Source organism: Helianthus annuus, chromosome 7, assembly GCF_002127325.2.
Source record: "Helianthus annuus cultivar XRQ/B chromosome 7, HanXRQr2.0-SUNRISE, whole genome shotgun sequence".
Taxonomy (NCBI): Eukaryota; Viridiplantae; Streptophyta; class Magnoliopsida; order Asterales; family Asteraceae; genus Helianthus; species Helianthus annuus.
In genome coordinates, this window is record NC_035439.2 from 143,256,720 (window position 1) to 143,282,409 (window position 25,690).

General features: G+C 34.9%; 1 protein-coding gene and 1 pseudogene across 1 annotated transcript; both read right to left on the reverse strand.

The window, feature by feature from the left end:
• Positions 1-17,195: 17,195 nt before the first annotated feature.
• On the reverse strand, positions 17,196-22,242 carry LOC110868979 (annotated as a pseudogene).
• Positions 22,174-23,999, reverse strand: LOC110867090 (receptor kinase-like protein Xa21). Its single transcript, XM_022116229.1, has 2 exons — positions 22,252-23,999; positions 22,174-22,201 (listed from the first exon to the last, which is right to left on the reverse strand). The coding sequence occupies exons 1-2, from the start codon at positions 23,997-23,999 to the stop codon at positions 22,174-22,176; spliced, it is 1,776 nt and encodes a 591-aa protein (XP_021971921.1).
• Positions 24,000-25,690: the final 1,691 nt, after the last annotated feature.

Here is a 25,690-nt window from a genome sequence, read left to right on the forward strand (position 1 = left end):
TGACACATCAGGTAATTGTATCCGGAGAATGGCGAGACGGACTATCATCCTTTCATCTTGGTCTGAATCATTCTACATACGTAGAAAATTATCTGGTAATATGTTGAAAATTATATGGTAATTGTTACCATTGTAAATCACATTGTTTGCATATATTGTTATATACGATTAACATTGAATCATATTATATATCCTCACAAATTTTATAAAACGAACCTTTGTAATAAAATTAATAAAATATTAATATCCTTAAAAATAGAGCAACCCGTTGATACCACGGGTTATAACCTAGTATAAGATATACAAATACACTTATCATGTAGAACAACCCCTATACGTGTTTTTAATAACTTAAAATAAATTTTATATAAAGACAATTTCATCGTCCACGGAAAATTAAATATCTCGAACAAATGTTAGTAGTACCATCCCATGCATCATACCCCATCGCTTTCTTTTGATATCATTATATATTATATATAATAATAATAATAATAATAATAATAATAATAATAATAATAATAATAATAATAATAATAATAATAGAAAAAGAAAAGAAAAATATTTTTCACGTGGCTTGAGCCATTTGTAGGGTGAATGCATGCTTGAGGTATCCACATGGCAATGAAGAAGCCGCCGCCTGCGCCTGGGGGGTCAGCCATATAGTTGGACCAGTCAATAGTCAACACATATCATATAATATTCTTACTAATACTATCGTAATGTTTTTGTACATTTTGTGATGTGTTAACACGTATAAATGTATAATATAAGGTTGATTATATAACAATCATTCTTCTTGATTTTTCTAGATTTTAATTTTCATAAACTCATATCTTATTCATTATTACTAATTACTAAATACTATAATTTTCAACATCTATCATCTATCATACTTAATAAAGTTCATACCTAAGGAACACATAACATCCATTTAGAGCCTCAATTTTTTGTTTTCCCACCAAAAACGCAACACAATTCCCTTTGGTGCAACCACTTTGAAGGACCCGTTTTACTAATTCGGGTAAAAAACGATATAGGGTATTTATACGTTATAACCCGTTACAAAAACAGAGTTCGTTCGCATCTAGGGTTTCTACATCTTCAATCTTATATCTCCCTCTCATTCATCTCAAAAATGAATCCCTTCAACAAGGTACGATTCCCTTTTCTATCAATCAATTCATGATTCTTGATTATATTTCTTCTTATTTTCTCACTCACCCTATTTTCCTTTTTCGGATGTTAGTGTTAAGTATGGACAGATGTTGAATTTATAGAAAAACAAAAACAAAAACAAGGACCACAACTTAATGGTCGGTATGCACTAGGTTAAGGTTCCCAATCACACGCAATTCCATTTTGGAAACATTGATTTAAAGCATCTAGAAAGGTCACATGTAAGCTAATACCATTTGAGAAGCATTTTCAAAAAATGATTGGTTGGTCTTTCATCTTGAACGAGTTAACGATAACCCGCGCGTTGCGGCGGGACAACTGAGTCAACGATAGTGCCAACTAAGTTGATGACAACACTACTGATGTAACTCGGTCAATGCTGTAAGATTAAATATATTATGATTTAATATTTAATCTAGTAGCCATTATAATCATTTACATTATATGGATCAAAATATATAATAACCTATTAATAATTAGTTGGTAATTGTTGATGGACCATATTACCCTTATTAACTAATTAGGTTTCCTCCTGGGTGCTTATATAAGGAGACTTATGTGGAGGTTAAGGGGTTAGACAGTTACACAATCAGACATCCTGTTAGCCATAACATCATAATGTTCGACCTCCCTCTCCTACGGCCGATACCCTTTTCGGTTTTCTTAGTCACCATCATTAGATTGCACCCTAAGGAGGAACCAGACCAAACTGACAACTATGTCAAACACTATTGCTGCATCTACATCTGGATTCTCTGTTGGCCTGTACTGATGCAATCAAAGGTATGTATTCATGTTTTCCATTATGTTTAAACAGAACTGAATCAACATGTGGTATCAGAGCATATGTCGATTAGTCAGTTCTGTTTTCGTATCCATAATTCTGGGATTGAAACTTGGAAAACGGATTTTTTGTAACTTTAAAACGGTGACAGCCGGTTTCGAGTCATGAAGATCGACTCGAGATCTCTGTTTTCGGGAAAAAGGATTAATTATATGGAGTAAGGTTAACATACAAAAAGCCTTATCATACATCACGTAGGAGACAATGGTAACCGTTGGATCAGAGGTATAATCACGCATGGGACCACATAATTACACATGGGACCACATAATCACGCATGGGACCACATAATCACGCATGGGATTATAATCACGCACGTTCTATGATAATAACGCACGTTATATTTTTTGTCATGTATGTTAATGTAGGTTAAGCCTTGAAGTACATTATACTTTCTCTAATTATATGTTCACTCGATTTCAACTGGGTTATGTTTTAACCGAAACCTGTCTAGAAAAACTATTAAAATTCAGGTTTCGGGTTCCAGAATTTATGTTTTATGTTTTTTAGGGTTTATCATGTTCTTAGGAAAATTCGAAAATTCTATTATGTTTTGGAATGTTTTAGGATTAATGAGTGTTTTTTCCATGTTTGATCCAATTTTATCTTTTAAGTTTATTCGAAAACTGTTATTAGATAAACAATTATAATTTTCGAAATATGCTGATAAAATTAGATCATCTTAAAACAGGAAATAATATCTCATAATCCCTTAGATTTCGAATTTTCAGTTATGTTATCACAATAAACAGCTGTTAACAGGAAGCTTCGAGATCATCAGATTACGACTCGAGACCATCAGTCTCGACTCGAAATCATCAGGTCTTTAAACCTTCACAACTCGAGACCAACAGATCTCGACTCGAGACCATAAGGTCTCGACTCGAAATCATAAGGGCATCAAAGGTCTACAACTCGAGACAAAGGTCTCGACTCGAGACCATAACGTCATAACTCGAGACCATAAGGTTGCGACTCGAGACCGTGGTTGCGACTCGAGACCTCATCATGACTCGAGATCTCATAAGATATAGTAGTCGAGACCATGGTTCCGACTCGTGACAACAAGGTTGCGACTCGAGACCTCATAACTGACTCGAGATCTCATAACTCAGTCGAGACCTGACTCGAGATCTCATAACTCAGTTCGATCCGCGCTAACAGGTGGTTTGCTATTAAATGATTGGTTTTGTAATTATTTAGTTAATTGATGAGGATCAAATAATGTTTTACAAAACCAAAATGGCTTAACTTGAATGAGTTTTTGATATATCATTTCTGGCCAAAGCTGACTTGATACATCTACTTATCGTTCAAGTATTACGAAAGCTATGTTATATGTGCATCATAAGCATGAATGTTTTAATATCTGGCCAAAGCTGATTTAATTCCTTCATAGATGGCATACTTAACAAGTGCATAACTAAAGTGATTGTCTCAATTTCTGGCCAAAGCTGATTTGTTACAACCACTTTGCACACATGCTTAAATGATTACACTTCTGGCCAAAGCTGTTTTGTCTTCGTTTAAGTAGAACTTTAAGTAGTCTATTATTTTGATGTTAGTAATAGACATATCACAACATCTTCACATAATGATCCTTATATTAATGATCCTTAATTAATTTTTGTGATCAGTTTGTCTGCCTTATTCTTAGTACCCATAATTTTTTTACTCACTATAATTTTCTTCTATAAATCTATATCTCATCCACTCTAATTCCTAAGCCTAAAATGTTTTGCTTTATTTAAAGTTTCTATAAGAATTAGCTCTTAAATTAAATCCTTGATTATCTCTTAAGACACGATAACCCTATTGCTCTCTTCTGATAAGGCACTACAGAAGAAAAGTAGAGCATGATGATTAGGATAAATCGAACATGATGTCTCTTATGATAATCAAGAACTCTCTAACATAATTGCTATCACTAAAGTTATTCCAGATTAAGTTTTTCCTAAGACTAATCTATAATTGTGGAATAATCACAAGAACTCCTAAGGTGCATGTCTTCATTTAAAATTATAAATTATAAGGTTAAGTGGTATATGTGAATATATTATAATGTACAATACCATGACCCATAAAGTTAAGGGCTTACGCATGGAAATAAGTACATTTTCCAGTACATTACATACTAAGTTTTCATTTGTACAATTTGATGCATTATAAATCAGCTATAACACTCAAAAGTACCAAAGTATAACGAGTGTGTTGATAAGCAACATATGTGCATAGAAATAAATGTTTGAAACTGGAAAATAAGATGTTATTCACCTTACAACCACTAAAACTTTAAAAGAGGATTGTTCTAAGGTCCATAGACAAATTACAAGTGTTAATTCCACCTCTAAGGTTCTTCAAGGGAAAAATCTCACTGCATAATTATGCCATTAGACTAGGCATAAGCAACGAGACTATCCATTATTCTAAAGAACAGTTGGAAAAGTTAATTATGTAGTCATTTCCTAATGATATTTAAGTCTGATAATTTTTTAATATTCCAATTAACACATGATTAGTTGACTCTAGTTCCATACGTTTCCTTACCAGAATTCGACAAATAACTAACATGAGAGTTAGTGACAAAATTAATTGTTAAGGCTATAAGAACCATAATAAGCAGTCTTCTAACAACGCCTTTCGATACCTTATATATTCTGAAGATTAATCAGAATATAGTATCATGCTTAAGCAATGTTATGAAGGTTGTGAGGTTTGCATAGTCAACATAAAGTCACACTTATCTTAAACTCTCCTCTTATTTGTTCTAAATATCTGGATAGAAACATTACTAAGATGAAACTAGATGATACCTTATTTTTTTTTCACAACTTTTGTCATCATGCAAATGAGAATTTGACAAAAGGAAAATGAGACTTATAAATTTCATCCATTATAACCAAAATTCATGAGAAATCATAACATGGTTAATGAGGATGATTTTTTCATCTAATCTCATTTTAAGTGATTTTAAATCATGACGTTAAAGCCCTAAAATATGACTTGGCTTAAGGAATAAGTATGGGTCCATCATAAGTCATTCATTGACATTCGTGGAACTTATTCCAAATGGAATATTCAGACATAATTCATTTATCATTTGAAAGACTATCAACTTATATCTAACTTTTGTCGCATATGGCACACGGTCTTAGAAGAAATCTATTCATATATATACTTAATAAGATTTCTATTAGATATGTCCCTAAAGTTTCTTCTGATATCTGGACATTAAAGAAATCAAATAAAGTCTAACGTATATGTGATAGGTTCCTACGTCACGTAGCTCATTGAAACTTCTCTTGTAGCATTCTAGAGATATTAAAGATCAGTGGGAGCATTAAGTGTCTTAATAATAACTTGCAATAGTTGCAAGAGGTGGGGGAGTGAAAATTTTAAATTTACACCTCTTGTACAAGACATCGCTCCATCACGACACTGTTCTATCAAACCTTATCTCCTTAAACCTAATGCTACTCTTACAAAAGTTTCATTGTTGCCTAATTGTGGGTGCACTTAGATTTCTTACCTAAACTAACATAATCCTCAACAAGAGAAACTACAACGACTAACGTCATTAACTTGTTTCTTTATTAGAATTTGTTGGTCGTTACATATTGACCCTACGCATGCTGAGTTCCTAAAGATTTCTAAGCTCGGTGGGAGCAGACAAAGTCCTTATCATGATTTGCAAGGAATACAAGAGGCGGGGGGAAGAGTGTCATTAAATTTCACTCCGAATTTAACTCCGATTACACCTCTTGTATACCATACTGCACCAACCCTTACAAACTTAGAATGAAAATGATAGCAACCTAACCAAGAGCTAATCCATAAAACTGAAACTTCTAATGAACCCAATAATCAACTCAGGAGGTCATCTAGGTTTAAAAGCCTACTAACTTTGATGATTACATAACCTCCCTAATTGAAGTTGAAATGGATTTTGGAAAAGTTTACTGATCCTATCTCTTCAAATTAAGCCATTAGTGTCAATCAATCATTTGAATGGAATAAAACAGTTTTCTAGTAAAACTGATTTTATGTGTTCGTGTAACGTTTGAGATTTGATTGAATTACCTAAGAGTGTTCATAACTAAATCAAATCCTAATATAAGCGTTAAGACACAAAGAGGCATGATTGGTTGTCAAAGGTTGTACTCAGAAAGAGATAAATTATTAAAGAATCTTTATTACATATCTAACAAAAGATTTCTTTGAGGATCATCACTGTTCTAGTAGCTTATAATAGTTTTAAGCTACATTAGATGAACATTAAAAACGATTTTCCCTAATAAATGGCTGACACATTTACATGTTCATTAGATAACAACCTAAAGTTTCAAACTGAAGGTTAAAGAACACTTTATTTGTAAGCCAATAATATCCATGTATGGGTTAATGCAAACATCATAATGTGATGAAAAGCTAACGTAATTATTTTCATCAAGAATCAAGTGGATTAATGTACCTACCTCAAGATGAGTGGGAGCAACTAAGATAAACTTGTCTATATAGATGATATTCTCTTGACAAGTATATGTTACATAAGTCAAAGCATTGTTAACACAAACTTTGATATAATAAATCTCAGAGATATCTCTTATGTGATTGATATCATAACATACTGAGATAGACCCAATGGGATATTAGTTCCGTTCCATAAGTTTAACCTTAAATGGGTCCTCACACATGTAACAAACAATTTTGCTCTCCTTTAGAGGATAATAGGATAAATGAGATTATTTCCTTACGCTTCATTAATTAGAAGCCTTATGTAAGTTTAAGTTTATACTCGTTTAGATATTACTCACATTGCAACACACTAGATATGTCTAGATTAATGTGTAGCATCTAATGGAGTATTACAATATCTTTAAAAGAAACGAGAGACTACAATTTAAAGAAGAAGTGAGAATTAAAACCGGTTTATTACTCTAACTTTGAGATATTCAAAGATGATAAAATGTAATTTCGGGTATATCTTTATGTCAGCAGACAAAACCTATTTCATGGAGGAGTCATAATGCACTGATATTAACAACCTAAGTTATAACGACATAATATAGTCACTAAATGTTGTTGGAAATTTATCAGTGTACTCATAAGTTTATTAACTCCATATCATTAATGTTTTGAAGAATTAGTGTGATAAAGTCAGCTACCATAACTCATTGAACAGTAATAGTTCAAGAGGTGCTGCATTAAGTTTCGATACGCAATTAATTATTCGTTTATGAACGAATTGAGGAAACTAAGTTTTGTATCGAATACATTCATGATATGCTTAAGGATCCTATAACTGAAGGCCTATTACCCATAAGTCTTATTAAGAGAGCTCATAGACGAGTATTAATTAATGGTCGTGCGCAATTGCATATCGTACTATGAATGACTAAGTATTAGTTAATTTTCCTCATCAGTTTGATTTTGTATGTCTCTAAGAATATGTCAAGCTAGCATAATGGCATATAGACAAATATAGTTACAAATTAAACAAAGGGCTTACGCGTATTTTGATCATGACGATTAGGTTTTAAATTAAGGCTATAGTATGATTAATGGGGGTCCTGAGTCGCATAATGATTCAACGGCTGTATTTCTCTGCTATAGTACTTGTTTAAGGCTAAAATGAGTGTTAACTCCTGACCAGGCTTATCTAATACTCATAGTAAATGATTACTCGGCTAAGTGGGAGAATGTAAGATTAAATATATTATGATTTAATATTTAATCTAGTAGCCATTATAATCATTTACATTATATGGATCAAAATATATAACAACCTATTAATAATTAGTTGGTAATTGTTGATGGACCATATTACCCTTATTAACTAATTAGGTTTCCTCCTGGGTGCTTATATAAGGAGACTTATGTGGAGGTTAAGGGGTTAGACAGTTACACAATCAGACACCCTGTTAGCCATAACATCATAATGTTCGACCTCCCTCTCCTACGGCCGATACCCTTTTCGGTTTTCTTAGTCACCATCATTAGATTGCACCCTAAGGAGGAACCAGACCAAACTGACAACTATGTCAAACACTATTGCTGCATCTACATCTGGATTCTCTGCTGGCCTGTACTGATGCAATCAAAGGTATGTATTCATGTTTTCCATTATGTTTAAAGAGAACTGAATCAACAAATGCTTCCTTTCTGTCACTCTCTCTATCCCTCTCATCACATTGACACATTGTTAATGATGAGCATTGCTTTATCTCTCTCTGTATTTCTCTCTTTTTCAAGGAAAGAGGGTTGTACGTTTCTCAATCATTGTACTCCAGGCAAGATGAGCGCATACAACCCATAAATGGTGATTGAAAATTTTAAAACACTAACGCAACTTTCATCGGCCTAGAGTCGTTGTGGCATCTTAAACCGTGACAAAGTTTAGCGTTTTGCAAAAGAAAAAAAAAGTTGTAAATAAAAGAAAGAAAGAAAAAAATGCTTTGTTAAATAAAAAATAACATATTTCGTAATATAAACACCAAAATGCTACCGGTATAATTCTACGTCGTTTGGATTTGGAACCATCTGAACCGGATGCAGTCGATTCGTCGGATCTGAGTATCCGGATCATTTGTCGTCGTATATGGTCATCACCTGGACCATTGCCACCGCTAGATCCTACCACTGTTTTTTTTTTCTCTGGATAGAAGGAAAAAAAGGCACCATTCAAAGTATGTTGCGAACGAAGGATGTTATCGGTTGGCATTTGATTGATTGGTGGCTGTTGGGGTTATATATGGTGTGCAACAAATGCGGCGGTTTTGTTATTAACGGTATGGCGATGGTATTTGAAATGGAACATAGTGTCGATTCCATTACTGTGTTTTCTTGTCGGTTCCGTATCTGTGTCGGTCTGTTGGTAACTGTATTTTATTTTTTCAATGGCCGCGTCTGTTTATTGACGGAAGTGATGGTATCCGCGTTGACCATTTGCACAAATCGTTGCGACTCTTGTGGGAATCAAGTACCGATTAGGAAATTCTACCGGTTCTAATATGTATGACAATTCACAAAGGAAAATGTGTGCGCCGATTTGCAATTTGCCATGTCTGCCGGTTCCGAGTATTCCGTCGCCCAAATTCCTTCAAATATTAAAGGGTGTAACAAATAGTATGATTATTAATATGGTATACGTGAAAATATGTGGCAGATTATAGTTTATTAATTAATAGGGTATATATGTAGATTATTTAGAGTAGAAAATGGAGGAAAGGTTAATTTCAAAAGGTGGGATCATGGAAACATTATTGTAAAAATATTTTTTTTATGTTGTCAACCTTGCAAACGGTGGGATACATCAAACGATGTGGTTTTAATGCCACACATTTAACAGCGGGATAATGTAAACGGTGCATGGTGGGATGATGCAATCGGTGACTTGTGATGAAGTGATACGATGATTGTTTAAACGCACCCTAAGTTACTAATTGTATAAGAGTATAATTTGATTTGTTAATCTTTGTATGGATCTTTCATCTTGTGATTAATATTATATATGGGTTAAATTATTCTACAAACTCTCCTAAAAATAAAAGTGTACAAAGACACAACGGATCGCACAATTTGACACAATGTCGAGCAAAATATAACACAATGCCGAATAATATAACACAATGTCAAGAAAAAAGATACAATGAGTCGCAAAAAAGACACAATGACGCAAATATAGAAAATACACAATAATAAATAAAAGACATAATGATAATAAACAAAAATTCTAAAATCTACAATCTATAAATCCAAAATTCTAACTTCAGATTGCCATAATAAATTCACGCGTACAATTTCTTTATGTTATATAACGTAATTTTTTTTCCAAAAGTAACAAATATATCATTTTTCAACACCGTGAAATTCGCGGGTATTAGCACTAGTACCTAATAAATAATTAGTTAGATGTGTCATGCTTCACAATTCTATAAGACTAAGGAGTCATGTGTCACAATTCTATAAGCCTAAGGTTCAATTTGTTTTTTAAGAGATAAAATGTCTGCAGTCTGTGGACTATATCCGCAGACATCTGTAGAAGAAGAGATTGACCAAACATCTGCAGTATACAATAGGAAGACTGTTTGTTTTTTAAGGTATGTATACTTCTAAAATAAATTTGTGGTGGTGTACGGACGGTGGGGTTGAGTGGTGGACGGTGGTGGTGGGTGGTGGAAATGGACGGTGGGTGGTGGTGGTGGTGCTGGGTGGTAGACGTGGACGGTGTTGTTAACCCTCTGCAGTCCTTAGAAGATTTTAAAAGTGACTGGGCCAAGTTTGCACCAAGAAGAGCTCGTGCAAACGCTTTTTAATGAAACGTCTTCGGAGAAACAAACAGTCTGCTGATGACAATGTCTGCGCATGGTCTACGCGACGCAGACAGAAGAGTCTGCATAAATCTTTTTTTAAATAAACAAATAACACCTAAGATTCTTTTTGCTGCTCCTCTTATTTCACCCCATCATATTTTATTTCTTAATTAAAAAAAGTTAATCATATCTTATCTTAAAATATCGTTTGATAATTCCTAAATCTATATAGCTGACCATTTAATATTTTTTTTTATTTAACCCATGTAATAAATGAGTTTATAACCTAATCTATACTATATATAATAATAGTGTACAATGCTAAGCGAATCTATGCATTTAAAAATATCCATAATTACACAACCTTATATACCAACCATAATCTAAACAAACACCTTATAATCGTATTAAGATATGGTTAGTTTTTACCTTTTGGATTTTAGTAGTGTTTTCAGCGATTAGTATTCTGAGAAAAGGAGATTTGAAGGTAGAAAAGTCAATGTTTTATTACAATATCACATATGTAACTTACATAATGTAAGTACAACGAAATTTGAAGGTAGAAAAGTCAAAGTTAACTACATAAAGTCAATTATTTCTGGCAGAAGGTCAAACATGTGATATATGGAAGACTTTTATGCCTCTAAGACCAAGCGGTATGGGGGCTGGCTTAGGCCTGGCGCCGGTCCCCCACACCGCCCCCTCTTTCCGTCCCGTCCTTTCCGGCTCCTCATAGACGAATTCGACGGGCCAATTTTCAAAATAATAGCCGTTGGTAACGGCTAGATTTAATAAAAAAATAAACCTTTTCACTTTAAATATATACCACTTTCATCCATTTTTTATACCATTTCCTCAATATTTCTTCCATTCTTCTCTCATTCTTATCCATTTTTATAAAAAACACTCCCCATTTTTTATACAATCATGAATCCATTCAACCCAAACAACCCCAACCCGCTTACACTCCGACTATAGATCCTTCGTGGGTGTCTCCACAATTTACGTTTTCGGGTTTCCAACAATCACCTACCGCCTTCTCCCATATGTCCCAAGTTCAACAAATGCAACAATACCAAGCACTCCAACAATTCATGCAACGCAACTCGGTTCAACTTGATCAATTCCAATCGCAACCGCCAACTTCCCAACCGCAACCCCCGGTTCAACTTGACGATGATGATGAAGTCGTCCCCGAATCGCCAACTTCCCAACCGCAAAAAAAAGCGGTTCGAGAGCAAAGCCGAGACAATGGACAAAAGTAGAGGAGGAGACGCTAGCAATTACGTATGTTAAGTCCTCAACTTGCCCGATTGTTGGTATGAACAAAAGTTTATTTTTTTAATTTAAAATTTAAAAAGATTTATTTTTTAGTTTTACTAATGCATTTTTTTTTAATTTTAGGGAACAATCAAACGGGTTCTAGTTTTTGGAAGGCGACAACGGATAGATTTAACGAGCTTATGGGGCAAGGCCCGATGCGTAATATCGAATCTGTATCGGGCAAGTGGCGGAAAATGAACAAGATCGTCAATGAATTTTGCGGGTATCATAACACAATTTACGCTTGTCCTCCTAGTGGGAGCAACGACGAGGACATTCTTAACCTTGCGATGGCTAAATGAGATTCAAAAAATCCGGCGCCTTTCCCGCACCTCCGAGCATGGAACGTTTTAAAGAAAGAACCAAAATGGATGCCGGTTCCAAATGAGGTCGCAACCGCCAAACGGACTAAAACTTCCGAGTCCGGAAGTTATAGTGCGGGAGGCTCCACCGCTCGTTGTTAAATCGACATAAACGACGACCCGATATATAACGAGGATGTGTTGCTCGTTCACGAGTCGGAACGTCCCACCGGAAGGGACAAAGCAAAAAAAGAGGCGGCCGGAAAGCGCAAAGGGGCCGGCTCGAGTGGAGGGGGCGGCTCGGGTAGAGAGGGCGGCTCGAAGGCGTCTTCGAAAATGGACGAGTTGATAAACGAATTCCGTTCGTTGAAAGAGTTCGCGGCCGAAAAGTATAGTCACAAGAAAACCGTGTCGGCTGACTATGCTCGAGCAGAGGATTTTAGGATTATGAGGTTGGATCTCGACTCGGTTCCGGAGGATGAACGAGAGGTGTATCGGAGGATGAAAGAAGATGTGAAGAAAAAATGGGCGTCGTAGGTTTTTTCTTTTTATTTGTAGGAAATGTATTTTTATTTTTATTTTTAGGAAATATAATTCTTTTTTATGTTATGAAATGAATTTATTTATGTTGTTTTATGTTGTATTTTTTTAATTTTTATATAGTTTTTATTAAGTTAAAAAAAACTTAGAAAATTATTAAATAACTAGGTGGGGTAGCCCCATCCTCCACCCCCCTGAAAAATGGAGGAGGCCCATCCTCCATGGGATGGTGATGTGACGCCTAAGTGACGACCCATCCTCATGGGAATGAGCCTCTCCATACCCACTAGTCTAATAAAAAAACACAACATACATGATACATGAGTATTGGATGTTAGAATGTAGAACCCAACAATTGAAATCTAAAGTCAAACGTCAATATATGTTCAAGTATATTAGGGGTAGCATAATGAAAGTCACATTGTTTCTAGATGATAACTATATGTTTCAAGTCTTTATAGTAAAAGTTTATATCAAATAATAGTTAACTTTTAGATTCTTAGGGTTAAACAATGGAATGATACAACTTAACTTCTAACCTTTTTTTTACTTAAATTTATTATCTTTTTATATCAAATAACTAGGTTAGAACCCCGTGTATTACACGGGTTGAATAAATATAATTTTATATACTAAATTAAAACAATTATTCTTTAAGAATCTCGTTTATTACACGGGTTGAACAAATGTAATTTTATATATTAAATAATAAAAAAATTATATCTCTAAGAACCTCATGTATTGTACTGAATAAATGTAATTTTATATACCAAATAATAAAAACCCGTGTATTGTACGGGTTGAATAAATCTAACTATATATACTAAATAATAAAAAAACGTTATATCTTTAAAAACACTGTGTATTACACGGGTTAAATAAATATAATTTTGTAACCTTGTATATTACACGGGTTGGATAAATGTAATTTTATAAACTAAATAATAAAAAAAATTATATCTTTATAAACCCCGTGTATTATACGGGTTGAATAAATCTAATTATATATACTAAATCATCATCATCATCATACTCAGTAAATACCACAAATAGCAAAGCTAAGGTAGAGTCTGAGGAGAGTAAGATGTAGAGGCTGCTTTCAGTAAGACCCGCGACTCGATAGTAGTTTTGCATCAAGCTTTGGACATAAGACACATAACACTTAGCAATCGGGACAAAGACCGATTAGTGCATGTTCTCTTTTGTCTTTCTGCTATCAACGCCACCACATGATGATGATGCATGATTAACCGTCCGCCGCTTTTAACGTTATTTTCACAAATTTAGTGAAATAAGGTTAAAATTAGTGCAATTTCACTTTTGCCTTCCGGGCGTCCACACATATATACATTATTAAAAGTTAGATTAGATTATATATGAAATTAAGTGTATAACAAAAAAGTCTTTATAAATTTCACGTAGAATTAATTGGAATCCTTTATTAAAAGTAGGTTAGATTATATATGGGCTTATACGTGGGAGTAATTGTGATTATTGAATGGTTGAATTTTGAGGGTTTTGAAATGTGAATTTGATTATGATAGATTATATTTTAGTTTTAAAACTTCTAGAATGATTGAATCAAATAAAAGAATTATGATTTCCTAGAAACAAAAACAACTGAGTTTTTTTTTTCTGATCATTTTGAACATGGGCAAATAGAACGATAGCATCTTAATAAAAAAAATTAACTAATTACAAATGTGAAACCCAATAATTTTACTTCTGTCTCATTTGAACGGAAAAGATAAGTACAAACTAAATTTAAAAAAAATGCAATATGAAAATAAGAGACAGAATAATCGATATTTTTTTTTTCATAAAATACGAGATAAGGGTAAACTAAATAAAAAAGTGTCAATTTGGTAAATAATAATATTAAGTATGAAAAGGTAGAAAATTACAAATGTAGACATCTTCAATGAATGACACGTGTTCAAAATCAGGTTTCTTTTATTATATAGTATAGAAGATATCTTTATCTACGCTTCAATTTATGTAACTTAAATTTATTATCTTTTTTATTATTTAATAGGTTAGAAACCCATGTATTATATTAATAGAATAACTAACACGTTAAATAGTCAGTAATGGAAATTTAGAATTTATAAAAATATTATTTTGAGATACAAAATACAATTAAAATTATGTATAGCTAAGTACTAACTAATAAATTTAATATATTATATTATATTATGCTTTATTACTTCTGTTTTTTTTTTTAATTTTTTAAATTAAGAAATATAATCTGAAGGGGTGAAATAAGATAAACGGAAAAAAGATCTTGTACTCACAGAATAGTAATACGTGACGCAATCAACTATTTATTTACCAGAAAAAGTTTTTTTTTTAAATTTTATATTGTAGCCTTACCCGACCGGACTTTTTTATTTTGATTGTGTAAATATTAAAATTGTATAATTGGGTCCCTAAAACTTAGTAAATTTCCCAAGTAAGAGTTATATTTTTTATTTGTTTGGTTTGTAAAATTTACATAGTATAAATTTAGAACACTTTTGTGCATAAAGATGCTCTACTTAATGCTTAGTGATGTTTTAAAAAAATTGATTTTTTACTTTTAACTCAAAACTATTTACTTTATTAATTTTTAACCAAAACTATTTGATTTTTTTTTACTTTTAACTTAAAAGTTTTCATTTTTTGTAATTGAACCTCATAAAGTTTTACTTTCAACTTTCGCCTCCTATACTTTTCATCTTTTATAAATTCTTCGTTTTACGTTTTACATAGTATAAATTTAGAACACTTTTGTGCATAAAGATGTTGTACTTAATGCTTAGGGATGTTTTAAAAAAAATTGTTTTTTTACTTTTAACTCAAAACTATTTACTTTATTAATTTTTACCAAAACTATTTGATTTTTTACTTTTAACTTAAAAGTTTTCATTTTTTGCAATTGAACCTCACAACGTTTTACTTTCAACTTTCGTCTCCTATACTTTTCATTTTTTGCAAATTCTTTGTTTTACGTTTGGTTCTAAATTTTGTAAATTAACATAACTTAACACGTGTGTGTGGTCCAATGTTTTTATGTTTCGTTTTACGCTTCATACGTTCTAAATTTTGCGAGTTTATATGGCACAACGTGCTTGTGTGATTCAACATTTTTATGTCATCTATTTTTCCCGTTTGACATGTTCGTCGCAACGCATGGGTCTTAGATTGACTTAGTTTATTTTCTATATTTTATGGTTCGGTCTAATATATACGCATTAACACGCCGCAACTTGAACGTTGGTGGTCGTTGATGATGATATTGCATTGGTGCTATTTGGCACCGTTTTACACCCCATCGCAACGTTGGGAAACTTAATAGTAGTTTGTTTGAATTTAAAACTAAGAATTTCTCTCAAAGAAAAGTGAAACTAAGAATTTCTCTCAAATTTCTTTTCTAGTTAACAACTTTTACAAAGTGAAGAATTTCAATCAATTTGGTATATTTCATTTCTACACCATCGCCACCACAATCGCATCTAAAATAACTACCACTACAACAATAACAATCGTGGTTTGCATCGTCATTGTTCCCATCACCATCGTTGCTGCCACAACCACCATACACAGACAACCACCACTGCCGTGCCGCCGATCCCCACCATTTTCTCCAACACCACAACCGCCGCCAACGGCCCAACACAATTGCCATCACAACTGAGGTCACCAACCCTACTACCACATCTAACTTTATAACAAACATACAAACCAAACATGATTATTTTGTCAATCAAGTTATTGGATTAAAAATTTGCTTCAACATATTTTATTTCTTCTTAAATAGAATCACATGTGATATATTTTGTTAAATGGCCGGATATAAGAAGTTATTTCTCTACATAAATAGTAAAACTATATTAAATTAACGAGTACTTATCTATAACACATGTGTGTCACATTGGTTATGCTAATATTAATATTCTTTTGTAATATTTGTAAGCATGTCAAAGTATTTCAATTTTCAAACTTACAAATTTTAGAATCGTTCATAGTTGCTCACAGTTGGTGATTGCCTGTCAACCTAGACTAAAAATTTACAAGATCCAAGGATGGTCTCCGAGACCTGCTCACATGGCCCATATTCTAAAAGCCAAAATTATTTAACATAAGCCAAAAATCAATTTTAAAGACACTTATTGATGTTCACTATAAGATGACAACGAGTTGAATAAGTAATAACTTTGCTATAACAACTTACAAACCTTATAAATTTGGGCCATAGTTTTTAAGGGCACGCAGGGCACTCAGGCGAGGCGCAACACAGGAAAACGCCACGTGGTAGTCCAGGTGCATTCTGACAAGAAAACAACCTGAAAAGCATATCTTCTAGTGGATAGAAGGTTGGGGTAGATTCCGGCCAACACCCGGTCCAAATTTTAGAACTAGACAAAACCAACTTGTAGTTTGATGCGCATCTTACTAAGGCTGATCCATGGTCGAGCCGTATCATTGACTATGGTTCTTCAATCTGTTACTTCTTAATCCTTTTAATATTTACCTGTATGCCTTTTTTTTGCTTGTAACATTATTGGGATGGATTATGATTATATAAAATGTTATTTTATCCATTTCATGCATTAAAAACATGTTTGATTTAGTAAAAGTTATCTAACATCGTTATTCACTACACCTTATAGTTTCCATTAACTCTCCATAAATGTAAGCATGGCGTTAGAGCTGAGACAGAGTGTGTACATATGTAAAATAACATTCAATGAAACCAGAGATACAAATAATAACATGAAGAGTTTCAACCATATTAAGTTAAAAAGATAAGCGGACATGTCAAATACGAAGCACGTCTAAAATATGCTGCAACTCATGGACAACATCTTCAATACTCATTCGTTGTGGCGGAGAATCCATAGAGCATGATACTCCAATCTGTATGATTGAAATCAAGCATTCTTCCATTTTCTTTGCCTTTGCTTCTGTACTTTGCTCAACAATTACACTACCATCAATAACGTCAATCACTTGGTCTGGAAATGATGTCGAAGCAAATTTATGTAAGCTGAGGTCTTCATTGAAGATGTCGTTGGCTTTTTCCCAGTCATCACCTCCAATAATAATATGCCAAAACTATAGACATCCCCATTACTTGTCATCTCACTCCCAAGACCATACTCTGCCACTTATAAGAAACTACTTAAAACAAAGAAACAATTTTCGCATATATAAAGGCATATAGGGTATAAGAATCTTACCTGGAGGTGTATAACCAACTGTTCCTTTAACACCAGTTGAGTTGTTTTGGTTTGAAACTCTTCCAGGAAACCGAGCTATACCAAAGTCTCCAACAAGGGCCACCATATCCTCATTAAGTAGAATGTTGCTAGGCTTCAAGTCACCATGAACAATGGTTTCTAGGCAATGATTGTGAAGATAATTAACAACAATTGCAACATCCATGAGGATACTTATTCTTTGAACAAGGTCTAGTCTGGATGTACTTGTACTTGAATGCAACCAATCATGTAAACTCCTATTGGGCATGAACTCATAGACCAAAGCTTTGAAATCATTGCCTTGATGGTCAACACTTGAACACGAAGTTATTATCTTCAACAGATTCCGGCGTCGGATACTTCGCCACGCTTCACACTCTCTCATAAAGCTTCTGTGAGCTCCTTCATTAAGATGGAGAACTTTGACTGCAACATCTCTATTATTAGAGGTTGTGTAATGGGGCGGCACATCACGGGAGAAGGGCTATAGCGCCCCATAGCGCCGCCGAACACCATTACGGCAGGTGCTATGGGGGTTCAATTTTGGATCCCCGCAAGCTACATAGCGGCGTGACCCATTTTACCCAACACACACACACACACACACACACACATATATATATATATATATATTCATATGTATGTATAATTGAATGGGTTATATAACCCCCTTACCACCACACTCTCTTGTGATATAAAGCCCCTCTCTTACGCGCTTCGCTACTTATCGCGTAACGCCCCACAAAGGGCTTTATGACTACACATGGCCTTAGCATCATCAAGGATTCCTTTGTAAACAAAGTTGTACCCACCTTGTCCAATCAAATTTGCTTCGGAGAAGCGATCGGTTGCCTTGAGAAGTTGGTTGTATGAGAGTAATTTCCTTTTTGAGTCCTTCTACTTTAGTGGTTTTAACAATTTGAGTACAAAATAAAAAAGTTTAACGTCCCAAATACCTGAATTTTGATTTTATAACCTTTTGAGTCCAAATTACTAATCCTGTTAATTTTCTCAATTACATTTTTTTAAATCACCAAAATACCCTTTTAAAAAATAAAAATAAGACAACCACCAATTTCAATGATATTCACGAACCCACGTGTGAGAAATATCTTCATTTTCATTATATATATCCTTTGATAGCTGAAAAATGTTGGGAATAATCTTGATGTTACGGTTCGTAAAACAGATCATGGGTACGGGTCAGCTGGTTAGGAGTTCGAACGGGTCATGGGTGATGGTTATGGATCATCCTAGTTAAATGGGTTTGACCGAGTTTGGAGGTTGTACGGTTCTTTAGGATAGAATGTTAGTTTATTCCATTTTATATTCGCATGTGCACTTCATATTGTATGGCTATATATTGGCATTTTGTTTAATAGAATATAATAGCCTTCCATTTTCTCTGAAGTAATATTGCTTCTTCACTTACAATTTTACATTCACATTCTACGTGAGTTTCAGTGTGTAGATAGAGTGTGTGTTGTGAGTGTGGAGTGGGGCCTGAAAACCAACAATTGGTATCAGAGTGGGTGAGAGACGAGGGCCGTTTTGAGAGTCGCTTCGAGAGGTGGAGCAGCCTTTTGGCTGCAAGGCTGAAAACGAAGAAGGAAGGTGCAAGGGTGATCACGCCCGGTGATCAAAAGAAAGAAGAAGGACAAGTCAGAAAGTTGGATTATTAGATCAGCAAGAAAGAGAAAGAAAGAAGGCCATAGCCGCGCCGCGAGAAAGAGAAAGAAGACGGTGGCGGTTGTCGACCAGATCGAAAGAAAGTAAGAACGAGAGAGACCGTTGCCGGAAAGGAGATACCGGCGTACGAAAGACCGTTACCGGAGAAGAAGAACCAACGCCGGGACAGATTGAACGGCCAAGACCGAACCAGTTCTTCTTGCCGGAAGAGAGACCGTAGGTGCGATAATGACCATGACCGGAGTATCACACCAATGTAGATCGAGACCGGCGGTTGCTGCAGAAAGACCGTAGACCGATATTGTGAACCAAAGACCAAGACTGAAGAGGTTCACATCAGACCAGACCGAGACCGTGGGTGTGATAGTGACAGGAGGTTTGCACCATGATAGACCGAAGAAAGCTTTCATCGAAAGAAAGCTTAGACCGCAAGACCGAAATTGTGAACAAAGACCGAGAGTTCACATTTGACCGAGTCGTGAACCGAAGACCAAAAGAGTTCACGTTAGAAAGAAAGAGAAGACCGAAACTAGAGCGAACCTACGAGGTTCGTGTAGCAAGTATGTCATGTGTGGCTTGTAGCAAGTAGCATGGTCAGCAAGTAAGACGCAAGATCAACAAGAGTTAGTAAGCAAGAATGGCAAGTTTCGAAAACAAGTCCGCAAGAAAGAACGCAAGCAACTAACAAGAACCAACATCAAGATTATGGGGGTGAATGTTGGGAATAATCTTGATGTTACGGTTCGTAAAACAGATCATGGGTACGGGTCAGCTGGTTAGGAGTTCGAACGGGTCATGGGTGATGGTTATGGATCATCCTAGTTAAATGGGTTTGACCGAGTTTGGAGGTTGTACGGTTCTTTAGGATAGAATATTAGTTTATTCCATTTTATATTCTCACGTGCACTTCATATTGTATGGATATATATTGGCCTTTTGTTTAATAGAATATAATAGCCTTCCTTCTTCACTTACAATTTTACATTCACATTCTACGTGAGTTTCAGTGTGTGTGGATAGAGTGTGTGTTGTGAGTGTGGAGTGGGGCCTGAAAACCAACAAAAAAAAAAACATTAGCAATGCAGGCATTAGAGACACCATATAATAAACTAACAATACATAAGATAAACTACAAATGATAGCCTCAACTTACAGTTAGATAATTCGCGAGGTTCAACATATGCATATGTTGAAACTAAAACAAAAGCATCTCGATAATTCGCACTTAGATATAATCCCAACAATACAAAATTAAACTACTTAGTTTATTACAAGACAATAATCATACATTTATGTCACCTCGAATTAAAATCAGAAAATAAACGTGTTTGACAGAGTAAAAACTTTTTGACAACGTCACACACCACTCCTTGTTGCAGTTGCACCATGGGGTTAAAGCTGAGTGAGTATGTATACATGTAAAATAAGATTCAGTGAAACCAGAGATGCAAATAATCCACGCAAACAGTTCTAACATGTTAAGTAATATGAGAGAAGAGTGCACCTCAAATACTTTGAAGAACATCTAGAATATGCTGCAATTCATGGACAACATGTTCAATACTCATCCGCTGTGTGGGAGAATCCATAGAGCATGATACTCCAATATGTATGGTTGAAACCAAACATTCCTCCATTTTCTTTGCTTTTACTTCTGTTCTTTGCTCAACAATTGCAGCATCATCAATAATATTGACCACTTGGTCTGGCAATGACATTGATGCAAATTTATGTAGGCTAAGGTCTTCATTGAAGATGTCGTCTGTTGGCTTTTTCCCGGTCATCACCTCCAACAATGTTATTCCAAAACTATAGACATCCCCGCTACTTCTCATCTCACTCCCAAGACCATACTCTGTCACATGTAAGCAATTACTTCAATAAAAAAATTGTAACACTGTAAAGCAAATATAAGGGCATGCTGGAGTATATAAATTTTACCTGGAGGTGCATATCCAATAGTTCCTTTAACCCCAGTTGAGTTGTTGTTGGAATCTGTTCCAAGGATTTGAGCTAAACCGAAGTCTCCAACATGGGCCACCATATCATCATCGAGTAGAATATTGCTAGGCTTTAAGTCACCGTGAGAAATGGTTATTGGGCAGTGATTGTGAAGATAATTAACTGCAATTGCAACATCGATAAGAATATTTATTCTTTGAAGAAGGCTGAGTCTCTGTGTACTTGTGCTTGAATGTAACCAATCATGTAAACTCTCGTTGGGCATGAACTCGTAAACCAAAGCCTTGAAATCGTTGCCTTCAAAGTCAACACTTGAACATGAAGTTATTATCTTCAACAAATTCCGGTGCCATACTTCGCCATACTTCACACTCTCTCATAAAGCTTTTGTAAGCTCCTTGATTTTGGAGATGGAGAATTTTCACTGCAACAAATATTTTGTTGCCATCCTCATCATTAAGGGTACCTTTGTAAACAGAGCTGAACCCACCTTGTCCAATCAAATTCGCTTCAGAGAAGCCATCAGTAGCCTTGAGAAGTTGATTGTAAGAGACTTTCAAGAACAACCCTTTCCTTGATGATTGAGACGTTAGGGTGTTGCCTTTTTTCTTAATCCAACAATACACAAAGCATAATGTGGCGAAGATTGCGAATGCACTCAAAATGACTATAATGAACAAAGGAAACCATTTTTTTTCTTGATCTCCTTGCATTTGGGTAACCCAAGTTCAACAAAGCCGCCACAAAGTCTACTATTCCCCAAAATCGAGAACTTACTTCTATTGGCAAACACTCCTAGCACCGGCACTTTGCCCACAAAATCGTTATAGCTTAGGTCTATAAATTCTAACAAAAACCGTTCTAAGAATTGTGGAATTTGCCCCGATAAATTATTATGAGCAAAATCAAGTCCCTCCACTCCTTTTAAAGAACTTAATGATTGTGGTATCTCACCATCAAATAAGTTGTCATCGAGGAATAATAATGAAAGGCTAGTGCAACTGCCAAGGCTACTAGGAATATTACCAGATAGATTATTAAAAGATAAAACCAGATAAGTCAACATCTTGAGGTCTCCAACATATGTTGGGAGTGAACCAGAAAGGCTGTTTTGAGAAAGATCTAACCATATGGTTAGAGATGGAAGTTGAAGAATTTGTTTAGGTATTTTACGGACGAGTAAATTGTTAGAAAGGTCCAAAAGGGATAGATGATGACAATTTCCCAAGCTAGATGGTATATGCCCTTCTAGTCTATTGGTACTTAGATCAAGTCCAATCAACATCAATAAGTTCCCGACGGCATCTGGAATCAAACCTGCTAATTGATTATCGTACATCGTAAGAACTCCTAGATTTTGAAGCTTACCAATGGTAAATGGGATTTTTCCTGTGAATCTGTTACCTCCTAAATGTAAAACGGTCAGGCCAACTAGATTACCTATACTTAAAGGAAGGTTCCCATGCAACTGATTTATTGCTAAATTCAGAAACGAGAGATGCTTTGAAAGATTACCTATTGATATTGGGAGCTCTACTTGAAAGTTGCAGGTATTAAGATTCAATATCTCTAACTTGCTGCAGTTTTTCAAAGAATCAATAAACTTCATTTCATCAGCTTCTCCGTGTCCGCCAAGTTTGTTATCATTTAAGAATATTGCATAAATATCTTTTAGTTCTGAAAAGTCGATTGTCAACTTCCCATTAAAATCGTTTATGCTCATTTCAAGAACTTGTAATTTCGAACAGTTAGATATAGAGGGTGGAATAAGTCCAGTCAGATTGTTATTCCTTAATTGAAGGAAGACAAGATGAGGGAGCATTGTACCCATGGCTAGAGGAAGACTACCAGTAAGTTGATTCTCAGCTAAAGAAAACCCAGTAAGGAGTGAGAGGTTAAAAATGGAATGAGGGATGGAGCCATGTAAGTTACATTCACCAGCGGTAAAAACTCTTAAGTTTTTCCAACGACCTAAGGTGTCTGGAACGCTCCCACCAAATGGATTTCCCGAAACAGAGAATACTTCCACTGATGAGATATTCCCCAAAAATGGTGGGATTCCACCTGTTAAATCATTATCATCAAGTTCAATATCAGTAAGTTCAGAAAGAAAACTTATCTCTTTGGGTATACTTCCAACTAGCCTATTACCCCAAAGAGAGAGCTCTTTAAGGTTGGAACAAGCGGACAAATTAGTTGGAATGACTCCGCTGAATTTGTTGTCACCAAGACGAAGGACGCGTAGCCTGGAAAGACGACCAAGTTCATCAGGGATGCTTCCATGAAAGCTGTTGTTCGTGAGATTAAGCTGGCGAAGGAAGCTGAGGTTTCCCACATGAGGAGGCAAAGAGCCTGTTAGGCCTCGTGACTCTAGTTGTATAACAGTCACTCTTCTATGCCGTTTCCCACACGTGACACCATTCCAATCACAGAAATGAACGGAAGAGTTCCATGAGGTTAGAGATCCGTTTGGATCATGGGTAATCATCGACTTAAACGACAACAAAGCCTGATGATCAGTCTCATTTCCACCATAGGAAGTAGAGATGGTTGGTGTGGTAAGAAATATTGTTACAACAACAAGAGAATAAAGTAGGAATGCCATTCTAAAAGAAGATGAGAAGCAAATTTTTGGTTGCCTTGGATTCTTTTTTAGAACAAAATATTAACGAGATATGAGAATATCAGTGACGCTACTTCCAAAGAGGGTGATTGTCAACCTTTAATTTGTGATCTTAATAGGTGATGAAGCTGCATTGGATGTGAATGATTTATATGTTTTAATCAGTTCCACTAAAAAAGCTTCGTCATATGTTTTAGTTTCTCATAAACAGTAAAATGTTTGAACTTTAACATAAGTAGATACAAAATTTAGAAAAAAATATCCAATTAAGGGTTTAGAAAAAGATTTAACATCCCAATTAACCATACTTTGTTGAAGAAACTGTCAGTGTTGGCGTTTATCATTAATCAAATTTTTGGTTTGCAATTTTACACGAGTGGACAAAAAACTAATGAACCTATTTCAAGGCCACATAAAGCGGAATGATAATGCTATCCAAAATTTGAAATTTCTTATCTCCTTCACAAATGGCTTAATAATGAACTGAACAAACACGAACGGGGCATGTTCACGTTCGTTCATTTACCTTTAACCGAACAAACGATCGGACACGAACATTTAAATGAACGGATTTTCTTGTTCGTGTTCGTTTGTTAAGAAAATGAACATGTTTATGTTCGTTTATGTTCGTTCGCGAAAAGTATAAACAAACGGTACACGAACATAAACGCACACAAACACACATAATCGAAAATAAAAGAACATAACAAATTATAACGAACATAATTGAACAAGGTTTTGAATTGTATAGCAATAGTAGAGGAGAAGAAGAACCTAAATATACGTAAACCTTAATTCATGTTTCATATGATAGAAAATATTGCTTTTAAATTGGAAAATATAAATCAAATATATTAATATCATATAAAAGAAAGTTTTGAAATCGGAAAGTCAAAACCAGTTATGGGATGATAAAGAAAATTAAATAGATTTTTAAATTTAATTAGTAATAACTAAATTTAAAAGATGAACATAAACAAGCCTGATATTGATTGCCATCTAAATAAAAAATTACAAGATTCAAGGATCGATGTTCTTACACTCTTACATGCACATGGCCCAAATTTATTCAACAAAAACTCAAATAAGCCCATACTCTACAAGCCCATTCTATACAGACACTTGTTGATACATATTATGTGGACACGACTCGGTTCGGTTCGACTCAAGCCCAACGTCACGACATTCCTCCGTCCTGCGTCCCAGAGTTCGACACACGAAGCACGAAGCGCCGCGAGCCGATTCCCGCTGCCACATCATCATCACATCATTATGATGATGTCATGTGTTGTCTAATATCTACAATCTGCATATTTGATCACAATAGACGTGCATGGGAAATGAATTTGGGCCAATCAAATTAATTTTGGGCTGATACAACTCACATGGGCCGAACCGCATATGAAACCACATGTGAAGAAAATATAAATGAGGAGATCAAGTGATTTCGGTTGAGATACACTGACAAGAGAAGGAGTGCACAAGGAAGAACATCCAACCGAGTGAACTAGTGAGAGTTTGCAAAGATTAATTTGTAAACATTGATTTGTAACAGTTTCAAGTATTAATACATTGGTGTTAATCATTGAGTCTCGGTCTCCTTCTCGTGTTCTTGTCGTGTTCTAACTCGGTTTGCATCTCCGGTTGGATTCCGCACAACCGGGTGTGTTTGT